Genomic DNA, 16,255 nt, shown 5'->3' with positions numbered 1-16,255 from the left:
GAAGGAAAGTGTGAAGGATGCCGAACTCCGGGGTTTTAAGGAAGGCGAAGCCCTCTACGTCCAGCAGTGTGAGGCTACGAATGATCTCTTTTTTAAGTGCGGTTGGCGCGGGGCCATGGTGCAGCTCGGTCATAGACCTGAGACCGAGGTATTCAATCCTCCTCAGTACTTCATACCGAGCTCACTAGCGGAGTACGCTGCTACCCTTTAGAAATAATTCCTTGAGGGTTCAGATGATGATGAAGAAACCGAGCCTAATGACACCCCGGTCGTCAATGATCCTGCTGATCAATCAGCTCGGTTGGAGCCAATAGTGGAAGACCTGACTAATGAGCTGCCGACTGAAACCATGCTTCCAGCTGACACCGAGCTCTCAACCGAGGCCGTGCTACCGTCTGAAACCGGGCTCCGTATTGATATTGATGCTGATCTTGATGATCTGTTTGACTGATTTTGTTTTTTCTTCTTTTTGTCGGACAAAAAAGTTTGTAACCGGGCTGAGTCCCCAACTATTGTACCTTTTTCTTGCTTTTGAATGAAAAAACCTTGCATATTTTTGTTCGATCTGTGCCATACCTGCATTCACTTTTGTACACAGACTAACATTTTCCTGCCGAGATAAATATCCCGGTCCTATACTTTGGAAATTTATTACAGCTGCCAACCACTCTTTAGCCGATATGCCTACCTCGGCTAAAGAGTACTAAGAGTTGGTTTAATCCAGCCAACCACTCTTTAGCCAATATCCTTACTTCGGCTGAAGAGTACTAAGAGTTGGTTTAATCCAGCCAACTACTCTTTAGCCGAGATCCTTACCTCGGTTGAAGAGTACTAAGGGTTGGTTTAATCTAGCCAACCACTATTTAGCCGATATCCTTATTTCGGCTGAAGAGTACTAAGCGTTGGTTTAATCCAGCCAACCTCTAAATTGGTTATTCCAGCCAACTTTAGAATAAAGTGTTTGGTTATTCCGACCAAACGTCCTGCAGCCTAGATCCTTATCCTGGGCTTAGGAGGGGTGTTGGTTTTTCCAGCCAACCTCTAGATTGGTTTTTCCAGCCAATCTAGAGTAAAGTGTTTGGTTATTCCGACCAAACGTCCTGCAGCCTGGATCCTTATCTTGGGCTTAGGAGGGGTGTTGGTTTTTCCAGCCAACCTCTAGATTGGTTTTTCCAGCCAACCTAGAGTAAAGTGTTTGGTTATTCCGACCAAACGTCCTGCAGCCTGGATCCTTATCTTGGGCTTAGGAGGGGTGTTGGTTTTTCCAGCCAACTATGTTTTTAATGCCCCTAACTTACTAAAACAATCTTTTACAGAATGAAACAACTATACTGAAAAGAAACTACTTGTTTTATTGAGAAAGGAAAAAATTACACATACTTAAAAAAAGCTAAAAATAAAATAACTTGAGATTTGCAGTATTCCATGGCCTGGGAATTGCTTTGCCGTCCTCATCTTCGAAGTGGTATGCCCCCTTGCCAGCTAATCCGACCACTTTGTAAGGTCCTTCCCAATTGGGCCCTAACTTGCCATCTCTCGGAACCACGGTGTTTCCCATTACTTTGCGCAGCACCCAATCTCCGATCTTGAATTGCCTTGGATGTACTGTTTTGTTGTATTTCCTGGATAACTCTTGTTGGTATGAGGCAATGTGAACCAGCGCTCTTTCTCTTCTTTCTTCGGTGAGGTCGAGTTCCAATGTTATAGCCTCTCCATTCAAGTTTGGATCAAAATTTTCACTTCTAATTGTGGGGAGGCCAACTTCCAGTGGGATTACCACTTCCATGCCATAGGCTAAAGAGAATGGTGTCTCTTTAGTTGATTGCCGAGGTGTGGTACGGTAAGCCCACAGAACATGAGGTAGTTCCTCAGCCCACTTGCCTTTTGTTTTTTCTAACCTCTTCTTCAATCCATCCAAGACAACCTTGTTTGATGCCTCTGCTTGGCCATTTGCTTGGGGATACGCCGATGTAGAATTGTAGAACTCTATCTTGTATTCTTCACAAAAGCCTCTAAAGATTCTGCCATCAAACTGAGTGCCGTTGTCTGATATTAGGGCTTTAGGTATGTCGAACCGAGTGATGATATTCTGCCAGACAAACTTCTTCACATCTTTTTCCTTGATTGATGCCAATGCCTCTGCTTCCACCCATTTTGTGAAGTAGTCTGTTGCCGCGAGAAAGAACTTCCTGTTTCCGGGTGCTGTTGGAAGTGGTCCTACTATGTCCAAGCCCCACATTGCGAAGGGCCATGGGCTGGTTAGTGGTAGGAGCTCTCTAGCTGGCTGATGTATTTGGTGTGCAAACTTCTGACATTTCTCGTACTTCTTTACATATTTCTCCGAGTTTGCTTGCATGTAAGGCCACCAGTATCCTTGCGAAATGGCTCTGTAAGCTAACGATCTTCCTCCTTGGTGGCTTCCACACACCCCTTCGTGTATTTCGAATAAGAATGCTTCCACTTTACTGGGGTGAATACACTTTAAATAAGGTCCTGAGAATGATTTTTTGTACAATGCCATAGAAAGGAAGAGCCAAAATCGCTGCGACTTTGCTCTAATTTTGTTGGCTTCCTTATTTTCTTCCGGTAAGACGCCGTCTTTTAAGAACAGTATGATGGGATCCATCCATGAGGGGCCTAGTTCGGCGCAACATACCTTTTCTACTTCCGGGTCTTCAATGCTTGGTCTTGGTAAGTAGTCAATTAGCAACGGATGAGGGATGGATGTATCTACCATTGAAGCAAAGCCTGCTAGTTCGTCTGCTCTGCTGTTTTCCTCCCTGCCAATCTGTTCTATCCTTACAGCTTCGAATCTTTTGATCTCATTTCTGACTAAGTCTTGGTACTTAGCCATTCTGTCATCCTTTGCTTCATAGTTGCCAGAAATTTGGTTTACCACCAGCTGTGAGTCGCTGTAGACCATTAGCTCGGTGGCCTTCATGTAGAATGCTGATTTGAGACCTGCAAGGAGTGCTTCATACTCCGCTTCGTTGTTTGATGCTGGGAAGCCAAGGTTGATTGCTTGCTCCACAACTAGGCCGTCTGGTGAGATGAGGACTATGCCAAGTCCTGCACCATGGCGGTTGGATGCTCCGTCCACAAAGAGCTTCCACATCTCTCCAACGAACAACTTCCAACAAGTGGAGGGATCAGATGGTGCCGTGGGGTTGAGAATGTTGCTGGTGTTTTCTTCAACGTCCATGCTTGCTGTCTGCTCCTTGCTATCTGGTTGAACCAAGTTTTTATTCGTTGGTGAGTCTTGGCTGGGTGTAGCATGGTTCGCTTCTTCCTTGCTTTCTTTACTTTGGTCTACATTGGGGTTTGATTGAATATCCTGCACCAGGAGTTGCGCTATTCCGGCGTCAACTTTTATCCCTGGTTCAGTTGTGTCAGTCAGGTCGACTGGGCAGATATGATGACTTCCTGAGGTGAATTCTGCGACAAAGTCTGCCAAAGCTTGGGCCTTTAACGCGGTTCTGGGTTGGAACTTGATGTCGAGTTGTCCCAACTCTACTACCCACTTCAAGATTCGCCCAGAAAAGTTCGCCCTCTCAAACAAAGCTTTTAATGGAAAAGCTGTGAGGACGACTATGGTGTGGGCGTGAAAGTAGTGCGATAACTTTCTTGAGGCCATCATTAAGGTCAAGGCTAGTTTTTCCAGTGGCAAGTACCTTGTTTCGGCACCCAGCAATGTCTTGCTGACATAATAGATGGGCAGATGTTGGATTCCTCCCGCACGGACCCACACTGCGCTAATTGCGTACTGAGAGACTGCCAGGTACAGGAAGAGTTCTTCTCCAGGTATTGGGGTCACCAGTAGTAGTGGAGAAGACATGTATTCTTTCAAGCTTTCCAGAGCGCGATCGCATTCTTCGTCCCACTCGAACTTGGCTTTTAACGCTTGAAAAAATGGTCGTAGTCTGTCTGACGACCGGCTAATGAATCGGTTGAGTACAGCTGCCATGCCGGTGAGATGCTGTACTTCTTTTACTGAGTTAGGCCTCTCCAGATTTTGAATAGCTTTGATCTGGGAGGGGTCTGCCTCTATTCCCCGGTTGGTCACCTGGAAGCCTAGGAATTTGCCAAATCCTACACCGAACGCGCACTTAGATGCATTAAGGCGCAACTTGTGTCTCTTCAGAATCTGGAACATCTCACCTAGGTCCCTTAGATGGTCATTCTCATCCTTGCTCTTGACCACCATGTCATCGATGTAAGCCTCTATTGTTTTGCCTAACAATGGTTCAAACATCTTGGTGACCATCCGTTGGAATGTTGCCCCTGCATTCTTTAGGCCAAAGGGCATGACCTTGTAGCAATACAGTCCTCTTGGAGTTGTAATGGATGTGACCTCCTGGTCTGGTTTGTACATGGCGATCTGATGGTAGCCTCTGTACGCATCAAGAAAGCTAAGTCGGTTGTGCCCTGCCGTTAGGTCTACTAGTTGATCTATCCGTGATAGGGGAAAGTGTCATTTGGGCATGCTTTGTTGACTGTCTTATAGTCGACGCAGACACGCCATTTGCCATTCTTTTTTGGTACCACGACTGTGTTGGAAATCCATCTGGGGTAATGCACCTCTCTGATAGCTCCTGCCTCTAGCAGATTTCCCACTTCTTCCGCCACTATCTCGGCGTGGTGGAGTGCCGATCTGCGAGTGCGCTGAATGATTGGTCTGGCGGATGGGTGGACATTGAGTTGGTGACAGATAAAGTTTAGATCAATGCTTGGCATGTCGTAGGGTGTCCAGGCGAACACTTCGATGTTAGAGGTCAAGAATTCCAAGACCTCTAATCTTTCAGTGTTGGACAATGACGAACCGAGCAAAAAGAACTTATCCGGGTTCTTTTCATCTATTCTTACCTTTACCAAGTCTTCCACTGCTTTTTGATCAGCTGCTTTGCCGACATCTGCGAACATTTCATTGCTCTCAGGTTCTTCCACCGAGTGAACATATCCCTTGGTAGCGCGGCTGCCATTAATCGTGACGAAACATTGCTTGGACATAATTTGATCTCCAAAGACCTCTTCAATTACTCCGGCTTCGTTGGGAAACCGCATTACTTGATGGTAGGATGATGCTACTGATTTCATGGCATGGAGCCATGTTCTTCCCAAGATTATGTTGTAAGTGGAAGGGACCTTCAACACCCAAAATTTCACTTGTTTTGTCACGTTTCCTGCCCTGACTGGCAGGATAATTTTGCCGACTGGCCATTCTGGCATTAAGTTGAATCCGATCAGGAGGGATACAACTGGTGCCAGGTCTTTGTCCTCCAATTTCAGTTGTTTGAAGGTGTCGTAGTACATTATCTCACACGAGCTACCTTGGTCTATCAGAATTCGCTTGACGTCGTAGTCCTTGACGCGGAGGGTGACGACCAGTGCATCGTTGTAAGGGCAATATATTCTTTCCAAGTCCTTGTCTGAAAAAGACATGACGTTCGCGGCCTCCGTTCTTCCTTTCTTGATTATGGGTTGTGCACTTAGAACCTCCCTTAAGTGCTCAGCCTTTTTGATCATGCCCCTGAGCTCACATACGCACTCAGGTTCGCATATCCCATGTATTACGTTTATCACGCCTTGAGGTGGGGCGTCGATTGGCATTCCGTTCGGGTGGTTGTCATTTTGGGGGGCTGGCTGCGCCCCTCCTTCAATGTATTTGTCCAGGTGACCGGCCGCCACCAACTCCTCTAGATGTTGTCTCAATGGTGTACAATTTTTAGTGCGGTGCCCCTTTTCTTTATGGAAGGTGCACCGTGATCTTTCATCGTAGTCCTTCTGAGCCTCTCCTAGCTTGGTAGGCCATCTGACGAAAGGTTCATCGCGTATCTCGCTTAGAATCCGGTAGATTGGCTTTTTGAATACCGTGGTAATGGCAATGCGGACTCTTAACCATCTTTTATCTTGGTCTTCTCCGTTGTCCCGTCTGTCTCGTCCGTTTTTGTTCGAACGTTCTACCGCGTTGATCTTTGTCGTGGTCTTTTTATCTGGTACCGCCGTCGTGCTAGACTTTGCTTTAGCACGGGCACCATCTTCTTCAACCCGAATGTGCTGGTGCACTCTCTCCATTAAGGCCTCCATCGTGAGAGGCAGTGTCATAGTGATTGAGTCCCTTAGTCTATTCCCGACTGGAAGGCCTTTTTTGTATTGTGCGATGGCGAGATTGGTGGGCAGTCCCCAATCTAGTTGAAGGTCTCCCAGTAGCGGCTATTGTAGGATTTTAATGACTCTTTTTCGCCCATGTCGATGGAGAGCAGTTGATCAATTTCCACCGGGGTTTTAGTGTTCGTTCTGAACCTTGTTACGAACGCCTCCGCCAATTGTGCCCAGGAGGCTATGCTACCTTCTGGAAGTTTCTCGAACCAAGTCAAGCCTAGGTCACCAACGCTTGATGGGAAGAGGATACACATCAAAGCCTCGTTTCGTCGATATACCGCCATAACCTGGCGGAAGTGGCTTAGGTGCATGTAAGGGTCTGTCTTCCCTTCGTACGTGGTAAATTTAGGCTGGATGAAGCATGAGGGTAATGATGCATTCTCAATCGCCGGAACGAACGGCGAGCTATGTAGTCTTGCCAATGCTTTATCTGTTGGTTCGTAGGTAAGGTGTGATATTGGCATTCCAACCTCGACGTTTCCATGCGTCCGAGGAGCCAACCGCCGAAAGGCTGAAACTCTGTGTGGGTCGCGTGCCTTGGCATCCTCCTTCTGTCGCGCCCTTTCTTCAAGCACGGTCCGTAAGTCGGATGATCTAGGCAATTCCGTCTGCCTGGATGATGTTTGGTGCGAGTGTGAGGGCCGATAGGTACTTCCCTCTGTGTAAGACCTTAGTGATCTCGTTCTCTCAGACCTGGAGTAATGAGTTCTGGAAGTCCTTGATTAAGTGTCGCTCGTCCTGAGGCTTCTACTCTTTGCTTGCGATGTCATGGTATGTTTACTACGATCTTCTGAGTGGCGAGGAGGCGCATGGCCTTTGCGCCCCTCTCCTGTCGCCACCCCTTTTCCCTTGATCTGGTACTTCATGGCCTCCATGTCCGCCTCCATCTTCCTTATTAATTCATCTTGCTCCTTCACGTGGTCCTCTAGAACTTGAGGATCAATCCTCCGCCTTTGTCTGTCAGGACTTTGTGAACGAGAGTGACGGGGGCTGTTAGTCCGCCTCCTTCCCCTTACATCCCTCCTGAGATTCTGTCGTTGTGGCTTCAAGTCCGCCATGGGAGGGATAGAAGGTAGGCCTTCGCGCCTTGCACCTCCCTCTGGTGTTTGTCCGTCGATGGCGGACTGCGGCAAATCTTCGTTGTGCGCCATTGCTTCTAAAGAGGAAAAACTTGATCAAGAGGTTTTGTTCTAGTCTGATTTTTCCATAGGCGGCGCCAATTGTACGGGCACGAAATATTCTTCCCGTATAATCCTGTTGATCAAGTCTGCGCTCCTCCGTATGTCGTCGCTTTACTCCCTGAAAACACAAACGTGAGCTAGCCGGCGGGTGTGTGTCGGATACCTCTCTGATGCCTAAGTCAGCAAAATAGACAAATAGACAAAAAGCTCTGTGTGTTTGGGAATCAAAGTTTTGTTACCTCTCCATAGGTGATGTTGTGAGCTTTTATAGGTTCCGCGTGGCACAATCCTATTAGGACTCCTACTTCTCCATGTAGAGTCCTCCTAGGAGTCTTACTCCCGAAAGATAATGTTTATCCTTCAACACCCTCCTCACTGCTTAAACCAAGTGAGATGGTTTTACCATGGTCGGACTCCAATATGACCGAGGGAAGCATGGCTATGCTAAGCCGCAGACTAGACCGAGCTAACTTTAGCTCGGCTCTTCCATTCACTGCTCTTACCCCGGTTTCTCCCGGTGCTAACCATGGTATGTCTCGATCGGGATAACCAATACCGAGGCCCCGACTGGGATAACTTCATGTGTGACGACCGAGCTTACCGTAAGCCCTTTGAGACTGGAGTAACTTCAAGCCTTTTTTTGACCGGAGTAATTTCAAGCCTCTTTTGGACCGGAGTAACTTCATGGCCTTTTTACTCAGCCCTTCGTACTGTGGCCCATAACGGCCCATTACCCAGCTCGGCCCAATTTTTATATAAATTACCCTCTCAACACCTATGATCTATGGCAGGAAATTGAATGTTACCATAGATCATATTTATATGAAACATAAAGTGACACTAACATAAATCAGCAACATTTTCACATTTAATTTTAAAAAATAAAAACTCATTAAGTTTGCGAAACGTAACATGACACGTTATGTTACGTTTATGTAGGTGTCATGTCACGTTACGTTACGTTTATATAAATGTCATGTCACATAACGTTTATGTAGGATCTTGTGAAATACATTCCTATCTAAATAGGACTTGAGACTCTATAAGAAATTACACAGGAGTTAACCTAACATAAGTGTCTGAAAAAGAAGTTATAAATAAGCCTCCCATATATTTATAATATTTATAATTATTTCGTAATCCCCCCCCCGAAAGCATAAGTGTCTGAAAAAGAAGTTATAAATAAGCCTCTCATATAATTTGCACAATTTATTCCCCCCCCCCTCCCCCCCAATCGACTCCCCCCCCCCAATCGACTTCCTAGCAACTCTACACAATATCCACTTCCTAGCAGCTCTACACAATAAAAAAAAAAAATCAAGAAATTATCCATAATTTGCACAATTTATTCTTGATGTTACCCGCACAAAATACAACTCAAACACACACCCTAGATTAAGAATTCTAGACACTTTTTGGTTTTTTTATTCTAGGCCAGTACATTTTTATTTTAAATAATCCTACATACTTTGGTATTTTTGGAACATACATGTCAACAGAATCACAAAATCTACCATTCAATATGAACAATTTATTTATTTTTTGTTGCACGGTAATACAAAAAGTGTCAAATTTTTTTCAAAATTTACACAACTACTTAGCCAAAAGGTTGGTTAGTAGTAACCAACATTTTATGAATTACCAATTTTACACAAACATAGTCAGTGAGAGACAAAATTTTAAATCTTTAACTACTTTTACACATAAGACCTTATTTTATTTCACTGTCCCACCAATTGAAAGAATGAAAACAAAAAAAACCCACAAATTTTTATTTTTTTAAAAAAACCTTTTATAGATTACCCCTCCTGAAACATCAATCTGTATGATCAAAACCATATATATATTTTTAATAATAATAAAAAAGAACAAAATAAAATTTTAAATTTATTTTAAAACCAGCTGATATGCATCCCAGTATTCCCAGCCTCTCCACTGAAAACTGAAACCCAGCTAGCTCTCCCAACATCCCATGCATGCACCCTCAATCAATATTCTTCTTCTTCTTCTTCTTCTTCCTTTTCTTTTAATATTTAATTAATCTTGGCCGTCAGGGGAGTGGAAACAGATCGATCAAACCCAACACAAGCTAGGCGCTGTTGTCTCGTCCCCTGCTGATCTCGATGATAGATGATCTCCCCTTTCACTTAAATTAATTTAACTCTTCAATCTTCTGAAGAACCTCCTTCAGATCCCACCTTTTCGCGGCATCCTCTTCACAGCAAGCCACTCCAATCTTCAACAGTTTTAGCATTTCTCCCACTTGATCATGACCATCAATATTATTATTATTGTTCTTGGTACCCATCTCTTTATCAAACACTCGGGCAGTGTCTTCCTTAGCAATGGAGTCAACCCAACTTGTTAACTCTGCGGCATCGGTGCCTGATTGTGCAATGAGGTAGTTTGCAGGGAACTTGCCAGTGAGTATCTCTAATATGAGGATTCCGAGGCTCCACACATCGGTCTTCCTGGTGGTTCGGCCTTGCTGAGCATACTCTGGAGATTTGTAAGCCACCATGATCTGCTGGGCGCGTTCTAAGTTGACCACAGGGACTAGAGTGTAGTCCATCAAGAGGGGCTCCATGGATTCATCAAGAAGCACATTGGAAGACTTGAGGTGACCGTGGGGTACGATTAGGCTGGGCAGCTCTTCGTGCAGGTAAAACAACCCCCTAGCTACTCCTTTCACTATTTTCAACCGCGTCGCCCAATCAAGCCCTGGCTGTTCCGCACTATGATTCCCTATTGATCAGGATTCAGCATTCAACAACAACATCAATATACGCCATGATCATCAGGATTCATGAATATAATAAACATTAACCCCTCTTGTATGTATGTATAATGTGTGTACACACAATTCCGATAAAACAAAATGAGACACAATCATCTCACATAGGACGAGATGGGATGAGATCCACACATTTAATAGGACCCATCTCATGTCATATAGTTGTGCCCCGGGAATTCTGTGCACTTCAAATTTTTCTAAACGTAAACGTAAACGTAAACATAAACATAAACATAAACATAAACATAAACATAAACCGAACAAACAAGGGGGCAGGGAATATTGTATTATGATGAGAACAATAAGGTTAAATTATACTTCCTACTTTTTATCCTTTACATTAAATCCTACTTTGATATCTTCATTTTTTTTTTTTTCAATTGTAACCATGGACCTTCTGCATTTGCAGATCTAGCACTTTTGTTAGTTTGGCATTGAATTGTCTAACGAAATTATCATGTAACCTTCGCATGAGGTATTTTTAGGACAAAAATGTAATTTTCATGTATTTTTTGCTTTTATATTTTTTCATAACCTTTTCTTTCTTTTACTGTATTTTCTAAACTCACCACCAACCACGCCTTTCCCGGGTAGGTTTAGAAAGAACAGTAGAGGGAGAAAACACAGTGAAACAAGAAAAAACAAAAAAATGGAATAAGAAGGAAATGAAAAAAAGTTACATTTTTGTTGTAAAAAATGCATCATGTGAGACAATTTCCTTTAGACAATATGACAACAAACTAAAAAAACTGGTGATTGTCTGTACGATTGAAAAATCAGAGACTAAGGTGAAATTTAATGAAAAGTACAGAAATGCAAAGGGCAATTACCCGAAGAGTAATTATCTAGGAAAACATACCATGAAGGTGACTGGCCAAGCTGCCATGGTGCACATAGTCAAACACCAACAACTTCTCCTCCTTTCTGTAGTAATAAGCAACAAGAGGCAGCAAGTTAGGATGGCCCAACCTCCCTAGCCTTCTCATGTGTTCATGGAACTCTTCTCTACCACAGTTGTTCATGTGCTTGAACCTCTTCACCACCACAGCATGGCCATCCATGAGCACAGCCTTGTAGGAAGACCCAAAGTTGCCACTCCCCAACACCTCTGCAGAGGCTCTCAGCAAGTCTTGCAAGTCAAACCTCTGTCTGTCGTCCCTCACGAATGACAACTTTCCATGTTGATCACCCCTCTTAGAGTTGCCACTCACGCTCATATCAGGTGATGACCCATACTGTTGTTGTTCCGCAACTACAACTGCAGCTGGAACTGGCAAACCCGTGGCTTTTAAGGAGGACGAAGATCCTAATTGAGGTGTCATGGAGCTGCGACGGTATATGATTAAAACCATAATGATTGCTGCCAATGCTACCAAACAACAAATCACAATTAGAATTATTTTCATGGGAGATGATTTTTGGGGGTCACTCGGAACAGCCGGGGATTTGCATTCCAAGTCGAGAGGCTTCCCACACAGATCTTTGTTGCCTGAATTGTCCACAAAAACAAACAAAAAAAACGAAAACAAAATATGTGAGATGAAAATTGAATTTTTCCACGATGGAGAAGAACGTTTATGAAATGCAATTCACCCTTTCTTTTAAAACATCAAAATGGAGAAGAGCGTGAGGTCCATCTTGTTAATGGTGTAAGCTATTCCCAAATACATCAAGGTATGGCAAGGCATGATAAATTCGGATAGAAAATAAAAGAAAAGATAGAGGTATTTTGAGAGAAATGTAAATAAAATAGTGGGTTATTCTCTTCTCCTTGGCAAACATAAAAGTGAGACAAAAGCATAAATCAATTCTTATAAAAACTAACAATTACTAACTCCATGTTCTTTTACTTTCAAATCAAAAAATGGGTTTTAAGGGGGGAAAAAATATATTCTTAATTTCTTTCCATGTTTTCTTCTATTGAAACATTCAAACAAGTGATATGAGAAAGGGAAAAAAAAAATTTAGAACTATGTTTTCTTTTACTTTCCGAGCAAATCATCCAATCAGCGTGAGCTATTAGGAAACGAATGTGGATGGGTCATTCACAAAAATATTCTTTTAAGTGCATAGAATTTGATTATAGAATTCAGGCTGGACGTGTGGGCAAGCAAGAGAGGCGGGCTCTCAAATTTAGGCTGAAAATAGGGGTTCTAAATATAATTTTGTGTTTTAGATATAAAAAAAAGAGACCCAAATATTATAGGTCCAATTGAACATGGGGTCAAAAAAAAAAAAAAAGCAACACACTCCCAGATTTTTATTACTGAACTATAAAGCAACAAAACTAGATTTTTAATTTTTTTTGGATATTTGTAATGATTATTTCCTATCTTAATATATGAAAATAAATTTTTATTTATAATTTTAATGATTATATATGCAAGTAAACTTTTTTACGGTTACAAACAAATAAAAAAATTGTTGTAATCTATGAATTTTTTTTTTTATTTTTTTTTTTAATGTAAGAGGGGTCCATTTCCGAAGTTCCCCCTTAAATCTCAGAGCTGGCCCTGATAGAATTGGAAATAGTCCTGAGGTATCCCTTGCCAAATGTGAGAGATTTGTGCATGCAGAAAATTAAGATCAGGATCAGGAGTCATCATGCAAGCATGGAGATGTATATAAATAGTATATACAATTTGGGTAATGAGATTTTTTTAATTTTATTTCAGCAATACCAGTTAGTCAGAAAATTTACATAGAAAATGATTATTGAGAATTTGAAATCAATCTAATGAAGAGGAAGAGGAAGAGGAAGAGGATCGATCGTCGTCATCATCATCATCACCATCATCATCTCCTAATTAATTTGGAAGAGAATGAAAGATAGATAGATAGATAGATAGACCTGAAAATGAGGTAGGGTTGAGTTTGGCGAGAGTGGGTGGGATTGGACCCTCTAATTCATTGTTAGAAACATTGAGGATTTTGAGATCCTTTTGTTGAAGATCTGGGATGGCCCCTGTAAAACGGTTGCCATCGAGCCTCAACTCCAGAAGCTTGTTGGGATGGGCAACCGATGAAGGAATGGTGCCGGTAAACTCGTTGTGAGACAAATACAACTTCTTGAGAGAACCCATCCCCGTAAACGCATCGTCCGGAATCTGACCCGAGAAATGGTTATGAGACAAGAACAAGGACTTGAGGGATCCAAGTTTCTTGAAATCTGGTAATCCACCTTCAAAATTGTTGTTCATGAAGCTGATAGTGCGGAGGTGGGGCAGGAGGAGAAGGGAATCGACATCGATATCGCCGGCGAGGGCCATGTTCTCCAATTGCAAACCCCAGATGTAGCCTTCAGAGCAGAGAACGCCGATCCAATTGCCGTAATTACCAGAACAGGGACTCATGGTTTTAGGATCATTGTTGTTGTTGTTGATGTTCCAGCTACGGAGAGCATCCGCATTGGATAGAGAGGACTTGAATTTGATGAGGGCGTTGGCGTCGGATTCTGCATCGCCGAGGGTAGTAGAGGAGAAGAACAAGAGGAGGAGGAGGAGATTGAGCCAGAGGAGATTGAGCAATGTTGTTGTTGTTGTTGGTGGTGGTGGTGGTGCGCGCACAAAAGGGGCTGCGTGCGCGCCCATTACAGGAGATGGGGATGTTTCGAGGACGATGACAACTCGAAACAAATCCTTCTTCCCAATGGAATATTATTATTATTGTTGCTGCTGCTGCAGGATTTTATTCCTATTCCTATTCCTATTCCTATTCCTTTTCCAATGATGATGTATAGTTGTTGTGATGGCATTGGCGTTCTTTTGTTTTCCTTTCCCTCCTTTGTTTTTGGGTCGCGTGTGTTTTTTTTTCCTCTCCTAAAATTTTGGGAAGAGAGAGAAATGATTGGATGGGGGTGTGTGTATGAAATTTTAATGCATGCCAAGAATAGAATAGTGAATAGAGAGAGAATAATCTACTCCTCCAGAGAGAGAGAGAGTGTGGTAAGTGGGGAGGGAGGCATCATTGCATCATGTATGTATGTATGTATGTATAGTAATAGTAGTAGTATGAGACAGCAACGACACACACCCAGCGTAAAGGATCGGGTGCGAAGAGGAAGAGGAAGAGGAAGAGGAAGAGGGTGGGGATTGTGTTAGTGTTAGTGTGCGCGCTGTGCTGAGAGATCCAAGGTTGGCCTCTGAATTTTTCATAGGTGCCCCCCCTAAACACGGACCAGCTAATCTTTTATTTACGCATATTTATTCATTTCCTTCCGCAATCATATGTACAAGTTTGTATCTATGAAATTTGAAGTTCATAATATATGCTGTGGATGTAGCTAAAAAATAAATAAATTAACCTAAGGGTGGGTGGCATTGTGGTTAAGGCTTGGGGTTTAAGCTCCAAGGTCACAAGTTCAATTCCCTCTCTCTTGGGCCAATCTCCTGGACGAAGCACAGTTGGTTAGGAGATTGGACCTCAAGTTGTCTAATCAGCACTTGGTGTGGGTTCAATACTCCCCGCTGTGCGAATCCTGACTTAAGCGAAACTTGTCTTGAGAGGTCAAGACAAGTTCCCAGGTTATAGTGACTTAAGCGAAACTTGTCTTGAGAGGTCAAGACAAGTTCCCAGATTATAGTCTCCTCGCTCTCAGAATGGTTAACAGGACACCCTGGTGATCTCTGCAAACCTCAAGTTGTCTAATCATTGTCTTGGAAGGTCAGGACAAGTTTTCAGGTTATAGTCTCCTCGCTCTCGGAATGGCTAACCGGACACCTGGTGATCTCTGCAAACCTCAAGTTATTTAATCAGCACTTGGTATGGGTTCAATACTCTCCTGCAAATCTCAAGTTATTTAATCAGCACTTGGTATGGGTTCAATACTCTCCTGCTCTGCTTGTCTTGGAAGGTCAGGACAAGTTTTCAGGTTATAGTCTCCTCGCTCTCGGAATGGCTAACCGGACACCTGGTGATCTCTGCAAACCTCAAGTTATTTAATCAGCACTTGGTATGGGTTCAATACTCTCCTGCAAATCTCAAGTTATTTAATCAGCACTTGGTATGGGTTCAATACTCTCCTGCTCTGCGAGTCCTGACTTAAGCGGAACGGCTAAAACTTGTCTTGGGAGGTCAGGGCAAGTTCCCAGATTATAGTCTCCTCGCTCTCGAAACGGCTAAAACTTGTCTTTGGAGGTCAGGGTAAGTTCCCAGGTTACAGTCTCCTCGCTCTCGGAACGGCTAACAGGACACCCTGGTGATCTCTGCAAGGGACGCTGCCTTGGACCTGCGGGAGGGTATGGAAGATTTTCCTGTAACAAATAAATAAATAAATAAATAAATAAATTTATGGTAAATTACAAATTTTAACCATAAATAAATAAATGTGTAATTGGAAACTCCTGCTACAAATTTTTTGAAATTATGGTTGTACTCTTGTAACTCACCTTTATTGTTGAGCCAAATTTCAAAACATTTTAGTTCAATCTTGTACCAAATTTAACTCAAATTTTGATAAAATCATTTTTTGTCAAAACACATTTTTTTGCCTAAAACTAAACTGTGTTTCGTATCAGAGTAAACAACTTCTGCAAACCAAACCAAAACTCACAACTAGAAACTCTAAAATTTTAAATAAATAAATAAAAATCTATAAATTACAAAAAATTAATAATACTAAAATTACAATTGCAGAAGTTAAATTACACTAATAATCATAATTTATCCACCTTTAAAAACTAAGATATAAAAAATTAAACACTTATTACTCATTTGGTTCAGTGACAGAAAACATTTGGTTGATAATCACTGTGTTTAGTTTCAATTTATTAAAAATTGAATTTTTTATTTTTCGTATTTTTTATTTTTATTTTTAGTAAATATTTTTAAAATTTTAAACATTTTTTTTTTTACTTTTTTTAGATACACCTTACTTAGATGTATATAAAAAGTAAAATATTTATAAAAAAATATTTTAAAAATCAATAAATATATAAGAATACGAAAATATACTAAATTCTCATTTATTTTTTGTATTTTTGGTATTTAGTGAATTTTCTAAAGATTTTTTTCACAAATATTATACTTTTTAAGTGTATTTATATTAGGTATATCTAAAAATTAAAAAATTGCTTAGAATATTAAAAAAAAAATCAGTGAAAAAAAAACATGAAAAGCAAAA

At 42.0% G+C, this 16,255-nt stretch overlaps 1 protein-coding gene across 1 annotated transcript; it reads right to left on the bottom strand.

Moving 5' to 3' along the window:
* Positions 1–9,108: 9,108 nt before the first annotated feature.
* LOC114290774 (pollen receptor-like kinase 4) lies at positions 9,109–14,295 on the bottom strand. The gene is made up of 3 exons (XM_028234747.2): positions 12,986–14,295; positions 10,994–11,623; positions 9,109–10,085 (listed from the first exon to the last, which is right to left on the bottom strand). Exons 1-3 carry the CDS (start codon positions 13,722–13,724, stop codon positions 9,493–9,495), a joined length of 1,962 nt encoding a protein of 653 aa, XP_028090548.2. The 5' UTR covers positions 13,725–14,295; the 3' UTR covers positions 9,109–9,492.
* Positions 14,296–16,255: the final 1,960 nt, after the last annotated feature.

Source organism: Camellia sinensis, chromosome 15 (assembly GCF_055761805.1).
Source record: "Camellia sinensis isolate YWXY chromosome 15, ASM5576180v1, whole genome shotgun sequence".
Taxonomy (NCBI): Eukaryota; Viridiplantae; Streptophyta; class Magnoliopsida; order Ericales; family Theaceae; genus Camellia; species Camellia sinensis.
Note: the sequence above shows the minus strand (reverse complement) of the source record. Positions and strands in the feature narration are given on the sequence as shown.

Bases quoted from the DNA above. Each gene is read 5' to 3' on its own strand.
- LOC114290774 (XM_028234747.2), bottom strand. From the start codon at position 13,724: ATGGGCGCGCACGCAGCCCCTTTTGTGCGCGCACCACCACCACCACCA. The intron at 11,624-12,985 runs GTCTATCTATCT...TGGACAATTCAG, and splicing joins CAACCCTACCTCATTTTCAG to GCAACAAAGATCTGTGTGGG. The intron at 10,086-10,993 runs GTATGTTTTCCT...CCTGATCAATAG, and splicing joins CTTGGCCAGTCACCTTCATG to GGAATCATAGTGCGGAACAG.